This window comes from Malus sylvestris, chromosome 7, assembly GCF_916048215.2.
Source record: "Malus sylvestris chromosome 7, drMalSylv7.2, whole genome shotgun sequence".
Taxonomy (NCBI): domain Eukaryota; kingdom Viridiplantae; phylum Streptophyta; class Magnoliopsida; order Rosales; family Rosaceae; genus Malus; species Malus sylvestris.
Window position 1 is genome coordinate 27245672 of NC_062266.1, and position 27785 is coordinate 27273456.

At 37.6% G+C, this 27785-nt stretch overlaps 5 protein-coding genes across 5 annotated transcripts; 4 read left to right on the top strand and 1 right to left on the bottom strand.

Annotated features, from left to right (window-relative positions):
• Positions 1 to 11085: 11085 nt before the first annotated feature.
• Positions 11086 to 11499, top strand: LOC126630245 (RING-H2 finger protein ATL54-like). The gene has a single exon (XM_050300348.1). It carries the CDS (start codon positions 11086 to 11088, stop codon positions 11497 to 11499), a length of 414 nt encoding a protein of 137 aa, XP_050156305.1.
• A 2035-nt stretch (positions 11500 to 13534) lies between these two features.
• On the top strand, positions 13535 to 14396 carry LOC126630682 (RING-H2 finger protein ATL52-like). The gene has a single exon (XM_050300835.1). The coding sequence runs from the start codon at positions 13704 to 13706 to the stop codon at positions 14175 to 14177; it is 474 nt and encodes a 157-aa protein (XP_050156792.1). The 5' UTR covers positions 13535 to 13703; the 3' UTR covers positions 14178 to 14396.
• Positions 14397 to 16480: 2084 nt separating this feature from the next.
• On the top strand, positions 16481 to 17314 carry LOC126630246 (uncharacterized). Its single transcript, XM_050300349.1, has one exon. The coding sequence runs from the start codon at positions 16481 to 16483 to the stop codon at positions 17312 to 17314; it is 834 nt and encodes a 277-aa protein (XP_050156306.1).
• A 1908-nt stretch (positions 17315 to 19222) lies between these two features.
• LOC126630688 (geranylgeranyl transferase type-1 subunit beta-like) lies at positions 19223 to 22293 on the bottom strand. Its single transcript, XM_050300839.1, has 11 exons — positions 21907 to 22293; positions 21747 to 21822; positions 21550 to 21614; positions 21252 to 21394; positions 21101 to 21156; positions 20929 to 21005; positions 20765 to 20810; positions 20385 to 20509; positions 20077 to 20144; positions 19909 to 19996; positions 19223 to 19480 (listed from the first exon to the last, which is right to left on the bottom strand). The coding sequence occupies exons 1-11, from the start codon at positions 22063 to 22065 to the stop codon at positions 19331 to 19333; spliced, it is 1053 nt and encodes a 350-aa protein (XP_050156796.1). The 5' UTR covers positions 22066 to 22293; the 3' UTR covers positions 19223 to 19330.
• A 1535-nt stretch (positions 22294 to 23828) lies between these two features.
• LOC126630689 (uncharacterized) lies at positions 23829 to 27411 on the top strand. The gene is made up of 9 exons (XM_050300840.1): positions 23829 to 24109; positions 24197 to 24258; positions 24744 to 24834; positions 25086 to 25172; positions 25394 to 25447; positions 26039 to 26223; positions 26713 to 26795; positions 26891 to 26991; positions 27086 to 27411. Exons 1-9 carry the CDS (start codon positions 24062 to 24064, stop codon positions 27299 to 27301), a joined length of 927 nt encoding a protein of 308 aa, XP_050156797.1. The 5' UTR covers positions 23829 to 24061; the 3' UTR covers positions 27302 to 27411.
• Positions 27412 to 27785: the final 374 nt, after the last annotated feature.

Genomic DNA, 27785 nt, shown 5'->3' on the forward strand with positions numbered 1-27785 from the left:
AAAGTACATGTATTTGTCTTATCTAAAAACACATGCCTTGACATTTTTCCAGAAATACAGAAGGAACATACATGCTGATTATCATCCACTGTAATAGCTATATCTGATAGTTTCATCATCTTTATAAGCACTTCATTGCTGGGATGTCCAAGTCTTTGGTGCCACACTGTAGACTTCACCTTATGACCAAGTAATGCTACGGACTTCGGAACTGATGGAGACAAACACCTGGGGAACAACTTGACTGGAATCCGAAACAACTCACCATCTTCACTCCTTCCTTGGTAAAGAACAGCTTTGGTTACCTTGTCCTGCACATAGAAATTTACATCATCACATATGAACCAGCAGAAGTTATCTTTGCACAATTGTTTAACTGACAGTAAATTCACAACTATAGTTGGCACATGTAAAACATTCCTCAAAATCAAAGAGTAAGGTGATGTATTTAAATGTGTAGACCCAATATGTGTGATTGGCAAACCTTCACCATTGCCAATTGTAATTTTGTCATTGCCGGCATATGAAGTGACTTGTTGCAAAGAATCAATGTTTGCAGTCATGTGATGAGAAGCCCCAATATCTATAATCCAGGAATCATTAGGTAAAACTGTTGGTGGAGCATGAGCTTGCATTGCTGTGAGAGTAGGAGCAGGTGGTGTCCCTTGATAAGCAAAGTTATTCCTATGATAACAATCTAATGCACTGTGCCCTTTCTTGCCACAAATCTGACATTCCATACCCTGTCCACCTGAGCTTGATTGAGTAGACCGTTTCCAGCAATTAGGAGCTGTATGCCCTCTTTTGAAACAAATCTGACATTCAGGCACTATGTTGGGCTTTACCTCAGTATTACCAGACCAAGATTGCCCGCTTCCTCCATTTGATCTGCCCCCAAACTGACCACCTCTATTGTTTCTATAGTTCTGAGATCTGTATGCACCATTCCCATTTGGCTTGGAGCCATACTGAGGTCGAGAACCATTAGGATGGAACTGTCGTGGAATGTTGGTTGTCCTCACAAAACCATAAGCACTGGCATTCTCATGATATCATAAATCTTGATGTTGTGAAAAGGGATAAGATGAAGGAAACATCACTGGTGCTGAAGACTGTGAAAAGGGCAAATGTATCGGAGCTTGAGACTGGGAAACAGGATATGGCATCTGTGCAACATTGGAAGATGATGCCCCTGAGCTATAGTGTTCTTGAGACTGAGAGAATGGATAAGGAATCTGTGCAACATTAGAAGATAATAATCCTGAGTTATAATGTTCTTGTGACTGTGGAAAAAGATATGGCATCTGAGCAGCATTCGAAGAAGATGCTCCTGAACTATAATGTCCTCCAAAAACAGAATGTGCACCTGGTATCGGCGTTAAAGTACCTCCGGGAATAAGAGGCACATTAGCAGAGTTACTAGAAGACCCTTGAGCCATGGAAGAATAAGAACCAGAACCAGAACTCCCTTGCATATACAATCCAGCAATATTAGGAGACAGATTTTGAATAACAGAATCAGCCTCTCTTTCTGCACACAATAACTGCTCCCTAAACTCTCTTAGCGTCATAGTAGTATCTCTTGTAAAAATTACAGTTCTTATAACCGAATACTCTCTTGGTAAACCAGACAAAGCTGCAACAATAAAATCATTATCACTGACTACTTCTCCAGCTGCAACTAACTGATCTTTAATATTTCTAAGACGAGACAAATAATGATCAATTGAACTTGCCCCTTTCTGCATAGTCTGAAACTCTGTCTTGAGGGTATTAACACGAGCTTTAGAAACAGATGCATATCGATCTTGCAAATTTATCCAAGCTTCATGCGCAGTTCTAGACCCTAAAACATACTCAATTGACTCATCCGACAAGGTAGCAATCAATAAACTCAGAAGAGCAAGATCCACAGACTCCCAGAATGCATCAGAAACTGTATTTGTAACCCCATGATCCGTACTAACTACATACTTTGGTGGACATGAAATAGAACCATCAAAATAACCAAACAATTTATAGCCTTTGAGAACAGAAGTAAACTGAAAGACCCATTTCGCAAAATTCTTATCATTCAGCTTAATGGTCAGCATGCCTAACAGGCTTTCCACTTTCACAGATGACGACATTATGTATACAATTTGTAAGAAAACAAAGAATCGGCACACAGAACTTCAAGAACCTTCAATCTAGAACATTAACCACCCAATTCAACAAACTACACAAATCAAGAAATGACTATGTGCCCACAACAATCTACAACAAAGAAATCACCAATGGACTTGTGCCCACTACAAATCAAGACTGAAGAACTGAAGAACTGGAAAATACCCAGAAAGATTTCGTGCCCACTACAAATCAAGACTTCAAGAAATGGCTTCGTGCCTTCACAAACTACAGAAAACCAGAAATGGCTTCGTGCCTCCAAATTGACATATTTGCGTACAAGAAAAAAAAAATTCACCTGAATCTGTCTTCAACTCACAAAACGAAGAACACCAGAATCACCATTGACGTAACACATGAACCCATAATCCACACAGAAGAATCACTGGCTCGATACCATCTTAACTACTAAAGAAATGCAGAAGAAATCTTAGAGAGAAATCGAAGAAGAAGGAAGGAAGGAATAGAGAGAGAGAGAGAAAGAAAAGAAACTGAACAGTCTTTCTGTATATTGTATTGAATTAAATGATTACACATGGTTTGCTATACTTATAGCTGTTTACACTTGATGACTCAGCACTCCCTTTCTTAACCAACTAACTAACTTGTAACTAACTTGTACTAAATGACATGTGGTGCATGATAAGCTATGATACACCCTCAGTTATTAGTTAGCGCTTATTTTGTATTTAAAATGTGAAAATTAAAAAGTGAATAACCCAAGAAATAATGGTTTCGATGGCAAGAGCTTTGGACTCGACGTAATTTTTTGTGTTTAGCTTATAAAATTAGGAACGTGATAAGACAACGGTAACATTGCTATAACCGCCTAATCTATATAATTTCAATGGACATTTTAGCCAATTCATACTCTCTTTAGGCTCTAATTTTCCACCATGCCTTTCGAGGACACAATTTCTGGCGACTCCTCGGGTTTTCTAATTGTTATATCTGGGATTGTAATACTACTAGGCATATGTTTGTGTTGTGGCTCATGCTGCAGAAACATTCCCGAAGAAGAAGAAACACCAGCAAGCAACGTGGAAACCCATATCAATTGGGTGCATAGGAAGTACCAGAAGGGTGTGGGTCTGGTTTTGGTCGGAGACGGTACGTGTGCCGTGTGCCTAGGCGAATATTTTCGTACGTTGCCGGACTGCAGCCACTCGTTTCATGTTCAATGCATTTACATGTGGCTCTATTCACAACCGAGTTGCCCGGTTTGCCGTGCCAATGCCACGCCGGTTACATTGGTCGCTAAGCAGTAGTAGGGTTTCAGGTCTGGCGAGCCAGAGTGGTGTCACGACAGTAAAGAATTTTGCAACAAAAATAAATGGCATTGTTGTAGGATGGTGTGGTTTTTATGCTAATCTACGTTGCATGGACATGGTGGTCCCCTCATATCTCCGCGTTATGTTGTGTCGTATTCTTAATATTATGTTTATATGTGTTCTCGTGTTGTGTTGTATTCCCGTGTCTGTGTCTGTGCATCTTAGATGTTAATGGTTTTTGCTTTTGAATTTAGGGTTGTCTTAACATATGGTGACAATAGTCCGACGCCTGCAACCTATATACAACGGTATTGAATACAATGTCAAAAGAAAATGGACTGCAGTTTGGGGATCAACCCAAAACACATGTCAAATATTAGAGTGGAAAAACAGAGTTCAACAAATTTAGAGCTGAATAATAATTGTAGACATGAGCATTAGTTACATTTTTTTAGAACGAACTTGCACCCCCGGATTATGTGCGTTTGAATTCTAATTTTTGTAGTTTAAATTAGTTTAAGATATATTATCGCTTTTACAAAGAAAGGCTAAACTATTAACATACGTTGGCCATTCACGTCGGGTGAAGTCCCAATTTTATACACCTAGAAGAGACAAATGAAAGAAAAGAAACTCAAAAGGTTTTAGAGTAATCACTAAAATGTTTGGGCTTTCTCTGGTCATACCTCAGACTAAGGTTTTCGAGTCATCATGCGTGTGCAGCTATTGCACCAACTTTTTGAACCTCAACTTACTTTACTAGTATGCAGTAAGTTTGGTCATAGACTAATGGTTTCACGATTCATCTCTCATATACTGCATAAGAATATCCGGGTCTCGTTTTACACGAGGTTTTAATCAATCTAGCTTATGTTTTATACGAGGTTTTAATCAACATGGATTTACAATCCATTCCCAACAAGACTAAGATTGCCAATTCATACTCAATCTCTAATCCTACAACCAAGTTTACCAATTCATACTCATGCTCATATTCTAACATTCTCCCACTTGAACAAGTATGAACCAAGAAAACTAGTTTGATTAAGACTATAATAGGGTGATCACAAAGTCTTTTGAGTAACATCATAAACAATCTATCCGTGCATTTCAAAACACAGAATCTAAAAACTTTCAGTCACAACCAATATGCAACCAATGCTTCTAGATTACTTATGTCCAATCCGCACATATAACATTATGATCAAACTGAAAATTTTAGTGGACCTAAATATCCACTCCCACTATTTCTCAACTTAATTTGAAATCAATCAAGCTTATCACAGACAGAAAAATTGTCTTCTTGCAATTCTCATGAATTCAAAACAACTGCTTGAGTCAAATCACAAAGACTTCTCAAAGCATCAAACTGAACTAAAAAATCACACATATACTTATATATATATATATATATATATATATATATATCAGATCAAACAACTACAAAAATTGAATTTCTGAACACAACTAGCTCATAACAAAAAACTTAACTCAAGAGAAAAACTTCACTGCTATACCAGCTTTTTGAACTTCACAATAGCAGCACTTCTCAACTTTATTATTGCAACTGTCTCTAATAGACTAACATTACTCCCACTGATCAAAAGACTCGAGCACACCCATTCTAGAGATCAATTTGTTAGAAAGAAGGTCTTGAACTCCCTCAAAAACTCGTTTTAGATAAGGAACATCCTCAATGTCAGGCCAAGTGCAATAAACACTCACTACAAGATTGCCAGGTGCCTTAACAACCTCGCCTGCAACATGGGCTGCCATGGAAAGATTGTCTTTCCCACCATCAATTGCAATACCAAGTTCGATCATTGCCACTGAAAGATCTGTAACAGCATCATACATAGCTGGTCCATCCCCATCAAACTTGGCTGCATACATCAAATTCCCGCTGTTTTTAACATCAGATATAGAAGTGACCTTTGCCTAAACTAGATTTGTGAATTCTTCTCCAACAGCCAATCTCGCCATTGTTTTTAGATCCAACAAACCTTTGATTGGCTGCTTCCCAATGGCACATGCACCTCCAGTCACGTCAATAAAAGTCTGTGCTATTACTGCAACAACAGAGAGATGAATTTGCAAGGGCCCAACAGTTTGTTGCTGTGCTACAAGGCCTGTAACACACCTGTCTACTTTGGATGTCAAGAAGTACTTTGAACAAACAGATGGAAGTCTCAACACCCTCTTAAGTGAATCCATCACTGTTATTCCTGGAGCAATATCAAGTGGTTCTCGTGCATCAGTTATCCTGTGGAATTCAAAACTTTTCTGTGGCATATCACCAAGTACTTTCTCAAGCTCCAAATCGACAGCAGGAAAAGGGGAAGGGATTCCACTATATTCATATTTTTTTTAATAGCTAAGCTATCAATTAAAATAGCACGTCCCTCACCATTTATTGTTCCAATAACAGTCATAGAAACCCCTTCTCTTTCACATATTGTTTGCAAGAGGTGGCGACTTTCAGGCTTCACCAAGATTCCATCTTGCTCTTGTTATTCTGCACCCCATATCTCCAAGATAGACATTGTGTGATCACCAACTACAATTGCTCGGATATCAATCTGGTTGCCCTTGGGGTATATAATTTCCTTAATTTGCAAACCATATTCTTCTTCCCCCCTTTCAATAAATCCAGAAGGTTGAACCATGTAAATGTCTTCTTGAAGATCACCATTGAGGAAAGTCATTTTAACATCCATTTGATGCAACTCTAGATCAAAGTGTGAACAACAGACAGTGAAGAGATGTCTCATGCATGATAACCATCATTCATGGTTTAACAGAAAACATAAAGGTGCATTAGCATTCTGCATATTACAAAATAATTGCAGATAACACATAATCGAACACCCAAAGTCTAAATTACTGCAGAATAGTTCAATTCGATTGAATCCATATAGTTTTTGTTATTTCAAAGTCTTATCCTTTAAGACCTAACATAAACCCTCAACTCAATATGGAGAAGGACTTTTAAGCAGGCAAGAATAAAACTTGCAATTTATCAAACATACCTTGCACAGATCCAATTTTATGAAACATCGCAGTGGAATAACCATTCAAATTGATCATATCAGTTGCAAGATTGATGAAATTATAACCCAAAAGCATGTTTTATTGGTTATGTTCTTAATTGAAAAGACCCAATCGGAAAGAAAACCCCTTCCCTTGGATTTGCAGAAAATCCAACCGTAACATCCTTTGAAATTCAAACGGTTATATTTTTCAAACATGTTTTGTCGTTATTCGCAAGGCATTATACTAGAACCTGTGTTCGATTTCCCAACGTGACAACAAAGATATATTTTCTTCAATATTATTTATGTTTTGGAACCTATTGGTTTTAATCACATAACTTATAATTTATAAACCTAAGGGCTCTGATACCACATGTTAGCATAAACACAACACCAGGATCATGCAAAGCAAGTTACCGTGATCAAAACACAAAACCATAAACCTTAAAGCAATGCACAGAGAGAAAACATACCTGCAGAAGAGTTCGAAGCTGCTGCCATGTCTGATTTCTGCAGCAAAGTCGTGGTGCACCTTCTCCTCTTTTTTAGTGAACGAGACTCTCAACTAATAATAGGATGTAAGACTAAGACCTATTATTAGTTGAGAGTCTCCTTCACTGAAGAGATGAGAAGGCGCACCACGACTTTGCTGCAGAAATTAGACATGGCAGCAGCTTCGAACTCTTCTGCAAGTATGTTTTCTCTCTGTGCATTGCTTTATGGTTTATGGTTTAGTGTTTTGATTACAGTAACTTGCTTTGCATGATCCTGGTGTTGTGTTTATGCTAACACAAAGATGTTAGGTTTAGTCAAAGTACAATATAACACCGGTCAATTGAAGGTAAGATGCCTTAAATAAGTTATGTGAGTATTATACAATTATACTTCTTCAGGTTTTTGTTATATGGAAACAATACAATACATATTTATGGCATCAACTTGTGTCCACCAATGTTCTTTTTCTCAGCCGAGGAAAATTGTTAGAAATTACAGAACTGTTGGGATCTTTGCTACCATATTTGAGTTCCTACAAATGAATCCCATATTCTTGAATCTTGCTCATTGAGTTGTTGCAGCCACAATTGGGATCTTCTCAATGTTAATCCTGTTTTTCTAGAGGCCAAAATTGGTGAAAGGAAATTTGCAACTGTTGTCCGCGGATTAATTTTTCATTTTTTTTCTTGCTACAGCTGCTGCTCCACTGTTATTAATAGCTGTTAGCGGCGGTTGTTGGTCGTTGGGAGAAGGTGAAATCTATTGTTGAGCTACCTCAACTCTCTTTAGAACATAAGGCAGCCAGCAACCACTGAAAGTCAATCACCGTATCCACTGAAAATGTTGCAGAGTGCAAGAAGTTACGGATTTTCTGAGTTCTGAAAGCGAATTGAGAGTGCTGCAAATCGGAAATGATGTTACACGAGGATGTGTCTTCGAGGCCAAAGAAGCGAAAGACGATACATGTTGTATAGTTCCTAAGTAGTAATTATGTAAAGGCTAGTAGTATTGCATTTGTATTAAACTAAACATGGTAAATACCAAAAATATATATGATAATATTTGGGAATTTCTTACATATGCATTAAACTCCAAAATGGAGTATATATATGAGTTACAATTGGTATTACATATGTACTTCACCAATGTGGGACAATAAACTACTATTTACACTTTAACTAATATATAACTCGCAACACTCCCCCTCAAGTTGGTGCAAAGATGTCACGCATGCCCAACTTGTCAAGTGAGTTGGAAAACACACTATTAGACATAAGAACATTAGCAAGTTGATTTTCAGATCCCACAAACGGAAACATAAAAATTCTAGCATCCAATTTTTCCTTAATGAAATGTTGATCAATCTCCACATGTTTTGTTCGATCATGTTGCACTGAATTATGAGCAATCTCAATAGTAGTCTTGTTATCACAATGAAGTTTCATATCACCTTTGGGTTTAAACCCAATATCTCTTAACAATTTTGTCAACCACAACAACTCATATACACCATGAGACATACCACGAAATTCAGCTTCTGCACTTGACCTAGCCACTACTTTTTGTTTCTTACTTCTCCAAGTAACTAAATTACCACCCACAAACGTAAATTATCCAGATGTAGATTACCGATCAGTGATAGAACCTGCCCAATCTGCATCTGTATACCCTTCGACATTCAAATGATAATTCTTGGAGAAAATCAGGCATCTGCCATGAGCCATCTTCAAGTACCTCAAAATACGGGTTACTGCATCCATATAAGCTTCACTAGGTGAGTGTATAAACTAACTTACCACACTAACTGCATAAGCAATGTCAGGACGAGTGTGAGACAAATAAATTAATCTCTCTATAAGCCTCTGATACCGTTCCTTATGAGTAGGAACTTGATCTGGAAATAAGCCCAGACAATGATTCTGCTTAATCGGAGTATCAACAAGTTTGCAATCTAACATACCTGTTTTAGCTAACAAATCAAGAACATACTTCCATTGAGACAGAAAAATGCCATGCTTGGATCGTGCAACCTCAATTCCAAGAAAATATTTCAATTCACCTAATTATTTCATCTCAAATTCAGTAGCTAGGTACTTTTGAAGGCATTGTATCTCCTTCTGATCATCACCAGTCACTATCATGTCATCAACATAAATAATCAATGCAGTTAGCTTACCATTTTGTCGCTTTAGAAACAAAGTATGATCTGAATGACTCTGGATATACCCAAACTTCTTCATTGAACTTGTAAACCTCTCAAACCACGCTCTAGGAGATTGTTTCAAACCATACAAGGCCTTTCGTAACCTGCATACAACACCTTTTCCAGGAGATGTTCCAATCCTTAAGATCACCATGAAGGAAAGCATTCTTAACATTAAACTGCAACAGAGGCCAATCCTGGTTTGCTGCTAAGGACAGAAAAACACGCACAATATTAAGTTTGGCAACAGGAGCAAAAGTCTCCTGATAGTCCACCCCATAGGTTTGAGTATAACCCTTAGCAACTAATCTGGCTTTATATCGGTCAATAGAACTATCTGTTTTGTGTTTAATAGTAAACACTCATCTACATCCAACGACTTTCTTCCTGTTTGGTAAAGGAACCAAATCCCAAGCAGAATTCTTTTCCAAAGCTTCCATCTTAACTTTCATGGCATTAATCCACTTAGGGTCAGACAAAGCATCTTGCAATTTTGTTAGAATTGATACACTAGATAGCTGACATATGTAAGATGCATATGGTTTGGACAAACGATGAGTAGACACATAATTGTTGATAAGATATTTGGCTTTGGCATGCATATCAAGCTCATATTGTACTTTAGGTGTTCCATGATTAGCTCGTGGGGGCAACTGATAACTAGAAGAATCGTCAGAATTTACCTCATGTATGCCACCATCTTGTACCAAACTGTTAGAAGAATCATCATTGGACGAACCATCATCAGGCAACTCGTTAGACATATCATCAGCAGGCAATCGATCATCAAAAGGTAATTTGTCAGACATACTAGCAGGCAACTCGCTGAGCACATCTGATCTGTCGTCAGTAGAAATAGTTCCTGGAATGATAGGTGACCGATCACTATCTGTAGCCGATTGATCAGTATCACGCAACATAATAGGCTATGTTCCCAACTTTGCCTGTAACACATCATCTATACCATCTCTTCGAATATGCACTTCACTCCCCCTCTCCCCCTGAAGTGGAGAGTCGGAAGAATGCTTCACAAAATACGAAACTTCCTCACCCCAAAATTATACCAATTCTCATTCTTGGTAAACAACATGCATGTGCTTTAATTAGATACCCATAACACGAAAAACTAGCAAATCACTAAGGAAAACCGTAGTCAATTTTAAAAATGGAACTTTAAAACGAAAAACTCCTGGTACTGTTTACTTTAATGAAAAACCACAATTTTAGATTAAAAAATCAATCATGGTACTATTCAATTTACTCTTTATTTTGTCTTTATCGTTAAAACTCAAAGTTTTCAAGTTATTTTTATTAGTTTTCATTTTTAAATATAAATTTTGAAAACCCACTCGAGCAGTGGCGAAGTCACATAGAGGTCAGGTGAGGCCTAGGCCCATCCTGGAATATGCTGGTAACCTATACCTAGTTATTATGTTTTGCTCTCTTTGTTTTATTCACATGAGGGACAACATACCTTGATATCATGAAGAAAATTAGGGTTCGCCATAAAATTAATGTGCAGTATAGTAGCCCAATTTTATTACTTTTACATGCAAGGTCCCTTATTTTTTCGACGTGAATTTCATACTCTCAACACATGTAACATGGAATTCATCAATTAAAATTCCCTTAATTTAGAGGTTCAATACGTCCACGTTGTCTATTGCAACTACTAAAGCATCTGCTCCAGGAGTAAAGGTTAGACATATCAACTTTCATAACATTTTCTGCATAGGAAAAAATGAAATCAATTAGAATCATTTCTAAGCAAAGAGCTTTGGACTCGACGTTACATTTTGTGCTCGTGAAATTAATAATGAGAATAAGACAATGGTAACCTTGCATTAACCGCCTATTCTATATAACATGAATGGCCATTTTAGCAAATTCATAGTCTCTTTAGACTCTAAGTTCTACCATGGTCTCCGGAGAGTCTGAATATGGTCCTGCACTTTTTCTCATCATTCCGCTTGTGGTGATCATAGCCATCTGGTGGTGTTGCAGTTGCTGCTTTGAGAATATTCCCCATGAAGAACCGACACAACGACAATTGGAAGATGATGAAATGCAAAAGACCACAGCAGCAAGCGGTACAAGGACTACTACTGCTTCACCGGTAATCCAGAAGTATGAAAAGGGTGTTAGCCTGGTAGGAGATGGTACGTGTCCTGTGTGCATAGAAAAATTTAAAGAAGGTGAATATTTTCGTACCTTGCCGGAGTGCAAGCACTCGTTTCACGCTGCATGCATTGACATGTGGCTCTATTCTCATCCGAATTGCCCAGTTTGCCGCGCCACTGCTACACAGTTCACGGTTGTTGTTCAGCGGTAGTAGGGCTTCTGATCTGAGCTCGATACTCGCTAGTGCCACGGAAGAGTAAACAAAATTTTGCACAAAAAAGACGTTGCGTTGTTTTGTAATTGCAGCCGGGGTAGGAGTAATTTTTGATGCTTGTGCCGAGGAAGGTATATATAATCCGTACCTAGAAGCTTGAAGACTCATGATATTCTCCATGAGAGTGATTATTATTGGGTGTATTTCGTACTTGTTCATCGGAAACTGATGTCTTAGACATCAAACGAAGGCCTTGTTGGAATGATTTGAGAAATGTATTTTCATTAACAATGCTTTGGTTTGAGAGCTTTCATCTTTCACCCAATCTTGCGACACTAGATACATATATTGGTTTAATATATTCTATGGATCCTCAACTTCTCTTTTGGTTTACATATGGGATTATTATTTTGAAGTTTCAAATGTTTGTATGCAAGTCCGCTTCCTTTGTAGAAACAGACACATATCCATACACAATTGAGAAAATCAATTACTAAAAATTGTAAACTTCAGGCGCAATTAAGGCAGTATAAATATATATGATAGATCAAGCTAAAACTTCACTCAAACCATAAGGTTGGTTAACATCTACTATTAGTCAAAGGTGGCACTGAGGGGGAGTGAAAGGTGCAATCGCATAGGACCTCCAAATTTGAAGGGCCCCCAAAAATTTTTGGTATCTTATATTTATATGTAATAATGTTATATATTAAAAAATGCTTTTATTAGCACTTTTATAAGTGTAATTTTTTTTTCTTTCTAAATATAAAAATTTGAAATGCACAATGAGATATTAGGAGTGTTAATAACAACACATTAAAAAATGATTTTCTTTTCAATTTTATTAATTATATAATAATGCTATATATTCAAGTGAAACTCTAAAGTTAGAGTTTTTGAAGTTTTTTTTTCTTTATTTGGTTGCTTAAGATTGAACTGTTTTTTATTATTTAGTGAAGATTATGTTTATAACTCTTTTTACTTATTTAATGACACTTGTAAACTTACAATCAGTGAGTCTTAAAGGTTGTTTTGATTTAAGTTATTATTTTCTAGTACCAATATATTGTCATACTTTAAAAAATATATATCTTAAAAGGGGGCCCTTTTATAAATTTCGCACAGGGCCACCGAAATATCAAAGATGGCCCTGAGTCTATTACAACCTATATATGTAGTATCTGGTCAAGGGAAAAATGTTTGGTAATGCCTTAAATTAAGATTATTCTACGAGTATGATTTTTGAACACACATTTTTTCGTTCTAGACATTCTATATATTATGTCTCTTGATTCTCCTTTCGCAGACTTTGTTTATTATGTCTCTGCAAATAAGAACTGTTAAGACTCTTGTATGGACAATCACGTCTTCAATACGAGACAATGGTAGTTGAACCGTAATTAATTCCTAAGAGTACCTTGACCACTTATAGTACACAAAATCTTTCATTAGGTGGTCCATAATCAGTGGCTGAAACAAGATAAGCAGTATTTATGTATATCTTAGGGAAAATGCCAGGAAGATTATGGTTTTAATTATACTGGATTTTGTAGATCATATGATGTGGCAGTTGATGATTTCTAGCAACATAGATCCATCAACAGCCATGTTACGTAATTTAAAAAATATACTTCAAATAGATAATCTCGTTAACATTGTCCATATCTTATTAGTCACCGTATGATCATTTGTGGATTCTGGTGTGTCATTATAAGAGCCTTGCATGGCTATCACGTAAGTAGGAGATGGTTTAATGCATAAGAAGTCCATTTTGCTTTATCACATTTGTGCTACAACTGAACCAAATAACCCAATAAATTAATTGTGCTAGCTACGGCTGCCTCCATTAACATTACTTTCACGACATTGGTACACTAATTTTATTTCAAGTTTAATTCGTTAAGAACATTTACCCTTACACATGATGTCCGAGTTCTCACAATGTTATTGGTATAAAACTAAAAAATACTTATATAAATAAGTTAGGAAAAAGTTTAGGACCAACAATTTTCTGTGCTCCAAAAAGGCCGCTCAGTGTTCCAAAATAAAAAAAGAGGTCGACTCAGAGCTTCAGCCCTTTCCATCTTCTCATTTGTCTGTGTAGGCACATAAGACAAGTGCAAACCTTGATATAATCGCCTTTTCTACATATAATTTCAATGTCCATTTAAATTCCTTGGCATTTTAGCCGACTTTCCACCATGGCTGAAAGCCATAACCTTGTCTCTGATCCCAGATTATACATTCTTCTAGTTGCTCTGAGCTCGGCTGTGCTTGTTGTCACACTCTACCATTGCGCAGTCATTTGTTGCTGCAATCGCAACCCCCAACCACGACAAACACGACGCCGTTTGAGGCCCGAAACCACGGGGCTCACAGATGGCAGCATGGGGCCTTCGTCGGCATCCGAACTCATTCCGGCCAGGAAGTATCAAAGGGACGTTGGCTTGGTCGTGGTGGGAGACGGTATGTGTGCTGTGTGCATAAGTGATTTTGAAGAAGGTGAAGAGTTTCGTACCTTGCCGGAATGCATGCACTCATTTCACGTTTCATGCATTGACATGTGGCTGTTTTCTCATTCAAGTTGCCCGATTTGCCGTGCCGACGCCACACTCTCATCCCTCGTAGTTCGGTGTTTGCCTGATTTGGAGTCCGGTAACTTAGAGAGCCGATAAATTTTAGTAAATTTATTTGAGCACAGTGTATAGTCAAATAAAAACAAAATATAAGATATGGTGGTTGTGACACCACAATCCAAGTTCTTCTGAGGCCTTAGCAGCCAATAATTTGTAAGGACATTGTAGTTAGGCAATCTAACTATTGGATATGATGGTGAGGATTGTCTTCCAATTATTAATGTATTTACCTTGTGATTGGGGCCATGAAAAGGGGTTATTGCTCAAATGGGATTTGTTTTGGGCTTCATAGGTTGCCACAAAAAAATGGGCCTATAATTTGAAGATCCAACCCAAAACAAAAACTACAGTGGAAAGCCAATCCCGGTAAAATTCCAGCTTCCCTAGGGTGCCATATATTTATGAGTATTTTTACCTCCATGAAATACTGAAAATCATGTGTCTACTCGTGAAAAAAGAAAAACTACTGAAAATAATGGTTGGTAACATGCATAGTTAGAGAAATGCCAATGAGATTTTTTTCAAAACTTCAAAATTAGAACTCTTCAATTTTTATAGACTTTCTGCTATATTATATTTTTAGTATAATATTTTATGATGTTGATAGAAAAATTGATGTTAAACTGTGAGGTGGCAAAGAGTTATATTTTCTGCTATCTTATGTTTTTAGCACAATATTTTATGATGTTGACAGAAAAATTAACGTTAAACTGTGAGTTGACAGAAAAATTAACGTTAAACTGTGAGTTGACAAAAAGTTATAAAAAATCTAACTTTAAGAGAGTTTCCTTAACATTTCTCTTTATTTTACCTCGGTCCTTAGGTCCCAACTTTCAAGAAAATATTATTGATTGATTGATTGATTTAGTTTTTATCATTTGAGATTTCGTTGATAACCTAGGATGGGTATATCAATAGGATTCGGATTAAAAGGTCAATACAGATTTGACACTGACCATATGCTTAGTTAAACCAAGCACCATCAACTGAAAACAAATTTAAAATTTATGAAAGAGACTACAAACTCGAACAACAAACTTAAATCGAATTGTTGCTTATTATTCTGATTCAGCATGACAAACCTCGGCAAGCATTATCTTATTATCTAATGATCATCAGTTAAGATACTGAAAGTATTGAGGATTTACTTATTATATTAAATAAAATAATTATGATTAGAACTCTAAAAAGATCACATGCTGTTTTTTTGTTTGTAAATTACAAATTATAAATAACAAGTGTGAACGACTGCAAAACAAGATTTTTTTAGTGTCAGTAACAGTTGAAGATAAATACAATATAATTTAGTTGAATTAAAACTATATGTTAATATTGTTTGACGTAAGAACAATTTACATTACGTGAAACGAAATTAAACATTATGTAATAATTTAATAATATAATGACACGAGGATACTTCTTTTCCTACAACACATGGAGTTGGACTTCGAGCATAACTTATTTGCTTAATAAAAGGGAAAGGGAATATGCGTTGGCCAGAAGATTAGCCTCTGCAAGCTCTGCTAATCCGAGAACCGTCAACCAAGCTATGATTTAATGACAAAAACGACGCAGTTTCCACCACTGGGACTTGGAGTCAAAGAGTCAAAAGAGTCAAAGAGCCAAATCCCTCTACAAATTCAAGGGTCAGAAAAGCAACTCAACTCCTTTTCCTGTGAGCTGAGTTGGGTGAATGGATTAGACAAAAGCCAATTTAGCATCTCATCAAAAACGACCCGTCACTTTCCTTGTCTTTGTGTTCACATGTGAACTTTCCCTCGAACAACGCCTCGCCTCTCCTCTCCTCTCCTCTCCTCTCACCCATATTTGCCTATTTGCCGACTCTCTTACTCTGCATTTTTGCATGGCTTCCCTGTTTTTTGTTTGTTCATTTCTTTGTTTTAGTCCTCTGCGATTTGCCAATTCTCTGTGATTTCCACATCCGGGTGGGCTTTTAGTATTGGTGGGTTTCAAAAGCGCTTTTGTCATCACGTTTCATGATTTAAAGGGTGATTTTCTCAGAAGATACAGCCTTTGAGAGATATTTTTAGCTGGTGGGCATTTGGGTATTTTCATTTGCCCCTAAAGTAGCGAGCAAGTTAAGGAGTGTTTAGTTACTGAGTTCCCACTATCTGGGTTTTTGGGTTTCTCCTGTGTTCATGGAAAAGATTGGAACTTTACAAAATCTTCCCAGAAGATTAACCTTTCCCTTCAGTTTCTTGGGCTTCTTGTGAATTGGGTAAAAGGGTAATGCCCAAAATTAACTGTGGTTAGTTTGAGTTTTTTTTTTGGGTAGTTTTGATTTGAAATCAGTAGCTTTCTGATGAGATTTGATGACAGAGATGAAATCTTTGAGCAGTGTGGGACTTGGGTTAAGTGTGGTTTTTGGCTGCCTTTTCTTAGCTCTGATTGCAGAGCTTTACTATTTACTGTGGTGGAAGAAGAGATTTACCAGCAGAGAGATTGACAGTGGCTACAGCAGCAGCCCACAGAAGGAAATCTTCTACATGTTCTGCTGGAGAAGAAGCACTTGCACTCCCTCCCGAAACCCCACAGGTATCTGTGCTTCTTTGAGAATGTCAGAAACCCTAGTCCATGAACCAAGCAGCAACAATCTGGTGCTCAAATCATTTGAGGAGGAAGATTTGGATGCTGAGCTCATGAGGCTGCAGAATGCTGGTGGGGGCCCACCAAGGCACCTGTTCACAATTGTGGAGGAAACAAAGGAGGATTTGGAGCAACAGTCAGAGGATGGTGGGTGGAGGAGCCAGAAGGGTTCTAGGAGTAAGAGTCTGAGTGATTTGCTTGTGGGATTTGAGACTCCATATCTGACACCTCTTGGTTCTCCAACACTTTTCACACCTCCTCTCACTCCCCAGCAGGGTTTCAGCCCACTCTTTGAGTCAAAATCTGATGCAGAATTCAACAGATTGAGGTCCTCTCCTCCTCCAAAATTCAAGTTCTTGCAGGTTGCTGAGGAGAAACTTAGAGTAAAATTGCAGGAAAAAGTTCAGAATATTGATGGAAATGCTGAGGAAGATGGTTCTTTCATCACAATCATTGTTGACAAGAACAAAGAAAAGTGCCATTCGTCAAGCACTTCACAGGTTCTTCCGTTAGTTTCTTCACCTTCAGGATTCAGATCAACAATTGGGAAGAAACCCAATTTACATTAGAGTTCGATGAACCAATATTTTTGCTTTTTTAAAAAAAAAATTATTATTTGTGGGTAAGTTTGTTAAATTTGATTAGTAATAGAGGTTCATGTGGAATGTAATGAGTTCTAGTGGTGGTGGGGGGGGGGGGGGGGACATATATTCAGGAACATGATGGTGTGAGATGGGTTTTCCTGTTAGTGGGGGACCCCGTGACTGTGAAGTTGCTTTGTTTTATTTAGCCTTCATGTTCCCCTGAGTTGTCTCGTACCTGTAATCTTCTTGTGAGTGTGATGATGCTGCTACACAACTGATGTTCTTGTCCTCTCTCTCTCTCTCTCTCTCTCTCTCTCTCTCATAGAAACTCACACTAAGTCACTGTATCGGTATTTCAAACCACCAAACATTATGCATCGCGTGATTGCAAATACCATCACAATATAGAGAGGGACTTGGCAATGATACCACCACAATGGAGAAAAACTTACCTGCACCTCTAAGGTACTATTTTGGTCTTATGAACCAATATTACAATGAATATGCGAGAACTAAAACACATGATATTATTTTTTTGCCCAAAACACTGCAATAACACTTTGAAGAGCACAGGCAAGTCCTTTCCTATTACAGTAACATCCCGTTTCATGAAAGTCATTATCTCCTCGTAAACAATCATTGTTGCCATGCCATTGTTCTCCGGCATGTTTATGCCACTTGTTTTGGTAAATCTCAATATCTAGGTGCAATTCAATATCTTACTACAAGTGACTTAGTGACATGACATTAAGAAAGCATGAACCACCTGCATTACAAGACAAAGTAGGAAAAAGGAAAGGGAAGAGTTTAGGTGATGCCTTTGGCCTTTGGGCATTTTCCCAAACAACATAGAGGAGCAAATTGCCCCGTGAAAGTGGTTTGTGGGAATTTGCCGAAAGGTGCAACTATCCATCCACCTCCACCTTGAAGAATCATGTAGGCTCTTACTTTTTTACTATCCCTTTGCAATCTTCTGTTCTGACAGTGACAGATTCGTGGCTCAAATCATGACCTTCAATGTATATTAAGAAAACAATCCGTATGTTCTTTTTGTTACATGTTTACTTACAAAGAATTAAGAGGTTTTCGTTCTTGAGTTTCGTGCGTTTCCTAAAATACAAGTTGAAAAATTACTTCACTTCTAAACTTTTCTTTATAAACACTAACATATAAAATCTAAAAAGCATGAGTTTCATCTTACTTTTTCTATTTCAAAGTCGTCTAATTTGTTCATTCTCTCATTTCCATTAGTAAACATGCTCTATAGAGAATCAAATCTTAGACCAATCATAATCTCAATTCATTGCTACAATCTTTATCTCCCCACACTGCGTGCGCTTACTTTAATTTACCTTAGACTTTGGTTTTAATTTATTCTTACTTTTCATACATAACTTTCACCTTATAGTTTCGTCACCTTTTGGATGTCAGCCGACATGCCTCAATTTTTGGGATCCACGTGGATAACCAATTTGGGGTCCGTCAATTTGGTATCAAAGCCCAAAAGTTGTAACCAATTTTATATTTTATTGTGTCTATCTCTCCGTCATCACCCTTCTGTGATTTTAACTTTCTTTATATAGGAAAATCTTTCTCTTATTTTTTCTCATGTACCAATCAATTTTTCTTTGGTATTCAAATAAAATAAATCAAAGAAGAATTGAGAGAAAAGGAGTGAATTTTGATTTCACAACTTTACTGTTCAACCATAATGATCATAAAGACTCTGTGCGTACAAATTTGAAACATGAGCACTTGATAGAAACTTAAAAACGTGTGATGATGATTGATGGAAATGCTATCACATGCTAAATATCAAGTCACTTCCAAAAAATATTTACCGCCCACTGCATGTGGCCAAGTAATTTACCTCTACTTCTATATAACTTGCAGTAAAAGGAAGGGGTAAATTTTATTTTTATTTATGAAGAACACGATTGAATACATGGAAAAGCACCCAAAAAAAAACTAGAAAGCCAACGTATATGAAGAAATATCAGGTCAGATTCCAATGGCAGCAATAGCAGACATTCCCAGCTCAACACAGAGTGGTTTCAGGCCGGGTTCTTCCAAGAGGCTGAATGCGGTAAACCCGTAATAGGAGTGATATAGATCTGGAAAGTCCCCCGGGAACTTGCTGAAACCACCGTACTGGTGAAAACACAAATACGAACATCAAAGTCGGGAGTCATAAGCAATACTATCAGCTTAGAAAAAGGTTTGAGACAGAAATTGGGGTACTTCCATAATATCATACGAGTAGCCTAATTACGACATTCCTCATGTTTACAAAAGATACTGTTGCCAAAAAAATCAAGCACACAAAACAATTTATACCGTCTGCATTGTATTGGTCTGTTATTTTTCGTAAGAACAGGAACTTATATCCATTTGTGTTTCTAGTTTCTATCATCATCGCCTTAGGATCTTTCTATGTTTATGGAGATTAATCCAATAAATTTGTAAATTTGTATGCATGACTGAAGTAATAACAGATTTTCCATGACAAATCTGAAAGAAACTTTACATTCTCCCCTATCGTATCATATGTTAGTATGAGGAAAGATAAGCAAAAGCACCTCGGATTGACAAGTTAGCAAAAATCCATGTAGAGCCTTCTTGTCAATGAATTTGTGGCCCCCTAAAACCTTCAAAACTGATCCAATCCTGCACAAGCAAATTTCCGTTGTCAGGGTACGAAATTCCAAACACGGCATGAAACTCCCAAAGGATGTTCATCCACCTACCAAAAGGCATAACATGTATCACTAGGCTTGTTGGGTCTACCCTGAAATCCACCATCAGCTGCCTGTCTCTGCAGTGATACAAAAGAACGACTGAACAAGAGAAATCTTTCCTATGGGATGAGAACATAAAATTGCTTATCAGAATGCAAGGGCCGGGACCATTGTTTCAGATGCATCTACTTATTTGGCAGATTTTAAGGCTTTTAATGCCCACATGCCCATCAAGTGTTTACTTGCAGGAGCGTTAAAAGCTTACAACTCAAGGGGAAAACTGGTAATGCTTGAAGAGATTAGGTGAGGAGATAAACCTGCAAGCACCAATCCAGCAGCAATGGCACATTTATTATGGAAGACTCTGCATCTTTAGAAAGAATATCTTCTTCAATGAATCCCATTAACCGGAGAGATGTAACACCACAATATGTTGCACCGCCTGTGTCGCTAAAATGAATATTGCATCATTGGAGAAAAAGAAATATTCAAACTTTTTGGATTTACATCACGAGCTAGTCTAAGCAGAAATTATGCTGTTTTCCTGTAGTAAATACAAAATAACAACAATCGAGTAAAATATTAACAAGAAAGCAACTGGTAAGGAAATAAAAAAAATGGGGACATTCATAATTGTTAGATAAGTACAACTAACACATTCTTACAAAATGGAGCACATTGACTGAAAAACACTCACCATGAGATTCTGAACCAGGAGTCAACCCAAAGCCTCCATCGTATGACTGAAAGAAGAAGTCACTTCTCTATAAGTATATCTCTAAAATATATCAAGAATTTGGAAATTTACTGATTAAATGGAAGATATAATTCCAAGAGGATGACTGCATTTGTCATACAGACCTGGCAATTTATTATGTACGCCTTGGCTTTCTCCTTGTCCATGCCACTCCAATTTCCCATCATATGACAAATGGCCACTGGTACATCAATCAGCTAAATTGATGCTACATTGTCAAGTATATTGAATTAAACGGCTTAAAAAGTAACTCCATAAAAGCTTTTACCGTCTTACCAGCACAATAAATGAATCGGAGATCAGTCTCGGCCCCTGTATGTATAGGCATAAAACTGCCAGAATCAGTCGAAAATATCAGGAAATTGGTCCAGCTACCTCATAACATCCCCTAAGAAATGGCTATAAGCTTTCCTGTAAACCACAATACCTCCCATCAGGCTGTTGAAGGTTTCTCATTGACGTTAGTATCGACTCAGAATCAATACTGGACAAGTCATAGCCGATGATTTTAAGTATCGCCACAGCACAATACGTGCTGGCCAAGTTACTGACACTGCAACTTAATAAAGCCTACATCAAAATCAAACTAAATAATTACTAACCGGAAACACGAAAAAAGTATATCATTCAATGCTCTTATACTAAGAATTTGCTTAAACTACGCGAACTGGTTAAAACCCGAAAGAAAGCTTAAACAATACATAAACTAGTTCATAGTTTCATACCCCATTGTCTTTATCCTCTGAAGGAAATTGTGCAGATCTGGAACCATAAAATCCATAGAATTGTCCTACAACAAATCAAAAGATCAATTTTTTTTTATTAATTTAAACTAGAATTCACACTTAAATGAAAGCAATTCAATTCAATTCGATTCAATTCTATCGAATTCGAACTCAAAAATACAAATCGCCCCATCTACCGTTGTTCAATTCGGACTGGCTTCTCGGGTGAGCTTGCAACGACAGAACCCACTTGGCAACTGCTTCCTTGTCAACCTACCAAATCAAAGATTGCAACTTTCTATATCATTTATTTCAAATTTGAATTTCAACAACGAAAATTGACTAACGACGACGTACGAGGCGATCGGGGGCGGCGAGGAGGTCGAGGCCGGAGATGACAAAGTAAGCTAGAGTGAGGCTGTTGATTTCCTGGGACTGGTAGGGGGACGGCAGCAGCTGGTACTCCATCTGAAGAAACGTCACGTGCCGGTCACGCTCGAAAATCTCCGAAGCCATGGCCCGATTTTATTGGACGGAGACGGGGGAGTTGGAGATCGGAGATCTTACTGGTTACTTGGGTTTCTCTAACCAGCTTCTGGCTTTTAACTGCGGAGGTGCACGGCGTACGAAGTCGACGGCTGAGATACGTTGAGCCCGTTTCTAAAGCGTTTTCGGATGTCGTCATCTACTCATCTTTGAACTTCAGACAACTTTTTTTTCTTTCTTTTTTTTTCGCGGAAAATAATAAAGGGCGCCCAAGTATCATGATTTTCTTTTCTTTTTTGAAAGTGGAATACATCATCAATTTTAACTTTAAACAAAAAAAAAAACGATTATATATAAACTTAAAATATACTGATTTATTTAGTGGGAGATTAACTATTAGATTCACCCTTAAATTGCTGAAATTTAATCATCAATCTAATTACTCCTTCGTAATGGAAAGACTAACTAATAAATTTAAAATATTAAAGGGGATTGTGTTTATCGATAGAGGATCCTCGCCGGATCCTCTAATCACTTCCGTTTATCGTACATCGTGCGGTCAGTTTTCGTCAATTACTATTTATATTCAATTTTAAATAAAAAATTTACTATAATTTATGACTCTACTCTTAGATTCGATTCTCACCATCCATTCATCATAAATCGTGCGATCAATTTTCGTCAAGTATTATTTATATTCAATTTTAAATAAAAATTTTACAATAATTTCTGACTCCACTCTTAGGTTCGATTCTTACCAAAAAAAAATTTGAACCAAATTATTGTTAGCCCATTGTGAGGTTTAACTCACTCCCTTAATGTAGATAATTTATCATTTGTTAAAAAAAAAAAAACTAAACAATTAATCCTTCATGGGCTCGGGTTTAAAGATATGAAATAATGAACTCAAGATTTAACTGATTCACCCCTCAAAACTGGGCTGCATCAATTATAGCGCTCGGAATATATTGATTCAAGATTATAAGAAGCACTTGGTTATAGGCTAAGTTCTCTTGTCTCTCAATTGTCTGACCTGCTATAAGAGGTACTTACCCCCCTTATATATGTCCTCAATGAGCCCAAGAAGTCCCAGGCTCATCCACTTTATTATTTTAGCATTAAATGGGCTACCAGCGTAGACTGCTGTGCTGACTATCCTTTTGTTCATCAGTTAACATTTGACAGTGAAGTGACAGTCTTTTAACTCAATTACATGTTTTATGGGCCAACGCGTACCAAGCACGAGGCTCGGCCTTGACTAGTCAATAGTGTTCCTTCCGATCAAGGCCTGGTATCCTTTTATGTCCCATCCTAGGCTTTTGGCTTTACTGGTGACTAACACATCGCCTGGGTTGGTGTCTAAGTATGCCTGTTCCTGGAGTCTTGTGCAATAAAGTTGTCAGTCTGCCCACGTGCTCTTGACGTTTGGGAAGTGCTTTATGTTAGTCAAACAAAACTAGTGAACAGTCGACTATAACGCTCCAAAATGCCCCTTTCTAATTCCTTGGACTTCCATTCCTTCTTTGTGCCTTGACCTTTCTTGGGCTTTCCTCGATCTTTTTTTGTACTTGTACTATTTTGAGGGTCTAAAAAGACCCTGCGCTAACAATACCAAAGCACCAATGGGATATTCTTCCGATCGTTTTGGTGAGGATCCTGGAGATCAGTAACTATTTGTATTTAATTTTAAATAAAAATATTTAAAATAATTTATAACCGCAAGATGTATAATGACCTGATACGATTCATGGATCTCCGTGACCTCACAACAAGGATCCGGATTCACCAAAGCATGTGGTAGTATTTTTTTTTATTATCCCATAATTGTACAATTTCATATATATTGGACCCACAAACAAAAGACGGAATACAAATCTCAAATTATTTTGACGAATCCGTTCAATTCCAAAACCCACCCTAAAACCCTGACCAGAGCTCACCTCCTTTCTTTCTCGCTCTCTCGCGCGAACACTTTCTTTCCCTGAGTAATTTCGTCGAGCACTTGGGGTGCAATACTGCGGAACCCATGAAGGCCAACAAGGCAACCGTCTTAACATTTGCCGAGAAATGCAAGGTATTCATATCCCCTCAGTTTTCTCAATTCATTTTATTTTTCATGGTTTTGTTGCTACAAGAGTCTCATGACCTCAAACAATTGCAGAGTATACTGTCTTCCAACTGGCAAGGGCAACTCAATACCATCAAAGCTGATGCTAAAGGAAGGTAACCCATTTCGTCAAAACTCTTCCTTTTTAGCTATGCTTAGTGGGTACAAGACTTAAAGAATCGGGCTTTTTACATTGGTTTCGATTGCAAAAGGCCTTCACTCAACTGAGTATAATACTATATGTTGGGTGGTTATGTTAAAAATTTAGCTGATCAAAGATGTAACCGAAAGGATTGTATTATTGAAAAGAAATGACATTGAAAACCAGACTGATTTGGTCAACCCCGTGTAGGTTATCTTTCACTTCATAATCTCGTATAGTAGTTTGGAATTGAGTTGAGTTTCTAATTAAGTTGAGTTTCTAATTTCGTTTTACTTAAGTAAAATGATACGAGTTCCCAAGTTTAGTGTCTGTTCATCTTGTTGTGGGCTTTAGTTAGTAACCGTTAAATGTTTATACTATAAAGCAGCAGCAAAGACTGCTACTTTCATCCATTAACTAATGGGATTTCTTGTTGTTGGCTATGTATGGTTGTGTTAGCAAGGAGGACATATACACATCAAAGGTTAAGTACATCTGCAAAAGAGGGAAGCCATACCTTTGGGTGCCCGAAAAGGAGTTGCATAATGTGGTAAGCTCATATCATAGTGTTTAGACTGATGATTTTTACTTTCGGACATGAAGTCATTAAGTTTTCACTTTATTTGCCTGCTGGTTGGCTGTATTTTCTCTAGTGTGTGTTTGAGATTTCTCTTGATCAAGTATACATGTCCTCCGAAAAGGAGGAATAATTTTATTGTCTGGTAGCAGGCACCGTGAGCATGGGGACGAAGCTTTAGTCATTAAAGCTGTTATCCTCATTTTCTTTTCCTTCTCTTGCAGAATGTAGTTGTTGATGAGCGCTGTTCATTTGCTGTCACCAATCCCATCCCAGGTCCACTGGCAAGCTTACTTAGATCATTAAGAAAGGTATTCAATTTTGAGTTATGTGACACCCTTCCCTCTTTTCCCAGTTATAACTACTTTACAGACAGTTTTTTCTACCCCAAGATTTGTCAAAAGATTTTTCTTCCATAAAGCATGTGAATATATGGAATAATATTGATGTGATGCTGCATAAGGTACGTGTATTTGAGCAAGTATTTCCTTTGTGCATATAAATCTAATAGTTGATTGTTCTAAATTTGCAGACACCGCCTCGAATTGCCCTGACTGGCGAAGTTGTGCCTCTAACCGAGGAAAAGGTAATCTTATTCTACCCCTACTTTACTTTTCTGAGCATTCTGAACTTGAATAGATTTGATTTCCAACTCATGGGATCCTTTTTCTTTGTCACGAAACCGTGTCTTTTCTTTTTACAAGTGTAGGTTTACTTTACTGCTTTGTTCGATTCTATGATTCTACAACCGTTGACCTTTATTTAAAAAAAAAAAAAAAAATTCAACACATTCTTAACTAACTATGCCTTAAATCATACTAGGTATCGTCCCACCTCTAACATGGTTATTTTAGGCCGGTTCCTGAAATAATCCACTGGATAAGGGAAAATCAAAACAAAGGAGGAACGGGGCATTGAGAATATTAACTCCTCATTCACCGATGATATTCATCAGGTTTTGAAGGAGCAGGACATTGGAAATATTAACCTTCATTGCTGATTTTCATCAGCTTATGTTGGTTGCGAATATGTGATTGAATTACACCTAATCCTGCTTAGGTTTAAACGTCTGACCTCATTAGTAATAAGCAATAACGGGAAATTTGAGCTCTCAAATTGCTTCAGGATTATGGTTACCGTGTTTTCTTTTAATAAAATGTTATTCTTCTTGTTATAGGTTCAATCTGCAACAAAAGTCCTTAGAGAAGTCATATGGTCGGAACAGAAAGCAATGAGTGAGTCCAGTTATACAGTTTCAGGTATATTAAGTTCTTCTGATCATAGCTGTACATCACGAAGCGAAAGCCTTAAGGAGCTCTTGGAAGGTGATGAAAACTACATAGTTTACAAGTTCAATCAAAGGCAAGAACCTTGCCTTCTGGAATTTTAATTGAAATCTTTGTCTAAATTTTGTTGGTAGCTGAATCCAGTGTTTTCATCAGTATGTCTGATTGTGATTATCTTAGGGTCAGGTTAGAATTTGGACAATTTTCATAGCAAGTATTGGAGCAGGTCCATCTGGTTATAAACTGAATTACCAAATAAACTTTTCGTGTTGTCCCCGTCTATCCAACCTGATAATATGAAAACCTCCTGGCTAGTTTCAATAATTTCAATCTTTAAGAGAAGGACACATATAGAGCATTACGCGGCATTCCATCAATACAACTATGGCTATACGTTCCATCATTCCATTAATACAACTATGGCTATACGTTCCACCATTCATGTAGTTCTTTGAATATATTTCCGTACTCTCTTCGAATGAGAGATATGTTATGCTTCACGTAGACTGTGTGACCTGAAAGTTTCAGCACCAACGACCTCTGACTCAAAATATTTATTGTCCAGATCGTGTATGCATGTTGATGGCAGTGGAGAGACTCATAAGATTGATACAGAAGATATGGCTGCGACTAAAGCAGATTTGTTAGGTAGAACCTATTTGAAAGTGCTTTTAAAGGTTTCCTATAGCTTGAGAAAATACGACTTTTGTCAGTTTACTCACACGTATAAAATTTTGATGTAGCTCCTTTGTCTGCCAAACTCATTGATGGGATAAATCAAAGTGCAGCAAGACGCAGAGCGCTAATGCTTTTCTGCTGTACATACTTGAATGCAAATGCGAAGGTAGAGAGTCTTTTATTAACTTCTAATTCTTTGATAAGATCAAAGATAGGATCAGAAACATATTAACTCATTTGTATACATGTTGTCATGGAAGGATGCATACATGCTGTCTATCGACCGCAAGGGGTTTGAGGTGTTGAGCAAGGTTCCGAGTCCTGGGTTTAAGGATGGATTTGGCCAGTTCGAGTGGAAGGAATTTAGACTGTCATTGAAGGAAGAGGCACGTGACGTTGAAGCATTCTGCCGTCAACTTGTGGAAATGGAAGAGGAGGCTGTAAAGGAGGTTTCAGGCCATAGTGGTTTAGCATAAAAAGGTTAAAAGGCATAGCGGAAAGATTTCTCGACTGCCCAAACCATTCACGTATTACTTGTTTTTGTAATGAATCCTATAGTTGGATGAGTTTTGTGATCCTTTTCCCATTCCTGCATTTGTACCACATCGTCTGCTAATTTGAGATGGGAGCAAGTCCTTGAATCCCCGACGGACTTGTCTCGTTTTGCTAACGTCTATATCCCGGCTACCATGAAATCATAATATAGTTATGGCAGGAGCCCGGTGGATGTATGCGTATCGAACAACTAAAGCATGTAGAATTAAAGGCCGGACTCAAATGCCGGCGTACTTCTAAGGGAGTCAAGGGACTAATGCTACAGAACTAACAGCCTCCTTAGCCTCAGCGGACTCAGCTGCTTTGCCGACTTCGTTCTGTAATTGACAGGTTCCTTCCGTCACTCCCGACTGCCATACAAGTCTCGCGCAGGTAAAGGCGACTTCTGGCGGCAGCCATTCTGTC

Excerpts from the sequence above, each read along its gene's own strand:
- LOC126630245 (XM_050300348.1), top strand. The coding sequence starts at position 11,086 with ATGGTCTCCGGAGAGTCTGAATATGGTCCTGCACTTTTTCTCATCATT.
- LOC126630682 (XM_050300835.1), top strand. The coding sequence starts at position 13,704 with ATGGCTGAAAGCCATAACCTTGTCTCTGATCCCAGATTATACATTCTT.
- LOC126630246 (XM_050300349.1), top strand. The coding sequence starts at position 16,481 with ATGAAATCTTTGAGCAGTGTGGGACTTGGGTTAAGTGTGGTTTTTGGC.
- LOC126630688 (XM_050300839.1), bottom strand. The coding sequence starts at position 22,065 with ATGGCTTCGGAGATTTTCGAGCGTGACCGGCACGTGACGTTTCTTCAG. Across the intron at positions 20,811-20,928 it reads CGTACATAATAAATTGCCAG|TCATACGATGGAGGCTTTGG; the intron begins GTCTGTATGACA and ends TTCTTCTTTCAG. Across the intron at positions 20,510-20,764 it reads TCCTGGTTCAGAATCTCATG|GCGGTGCAACATATTGTGGT; the intron begins GTGAGTGTTTTT and ends TTAGCGACACAG.
- LOC126630689 (XM_050300840.1), top strand. The coding sequence starts at position 24,062 with ATGAAGGCCAACAAGGCAACCGTCTTAACATTTGCCGAGAAATGCAAG. Across the intron at positions 24,110-24,196 it reads CATTTGCCGAGAAATGCAAG|AGTATACTGTCTTCCAACTG; the intron begins GTATTCATATCC and ends AAACAATTGCAG. Across the intron at positions 26,992-27,085 it reads ACTTGAATGCAAATGCGAAG|GATGCATACATGCTGTCTAT; the intron begins GTAGAGAGTCTT and ends TTGTCATGGAAG.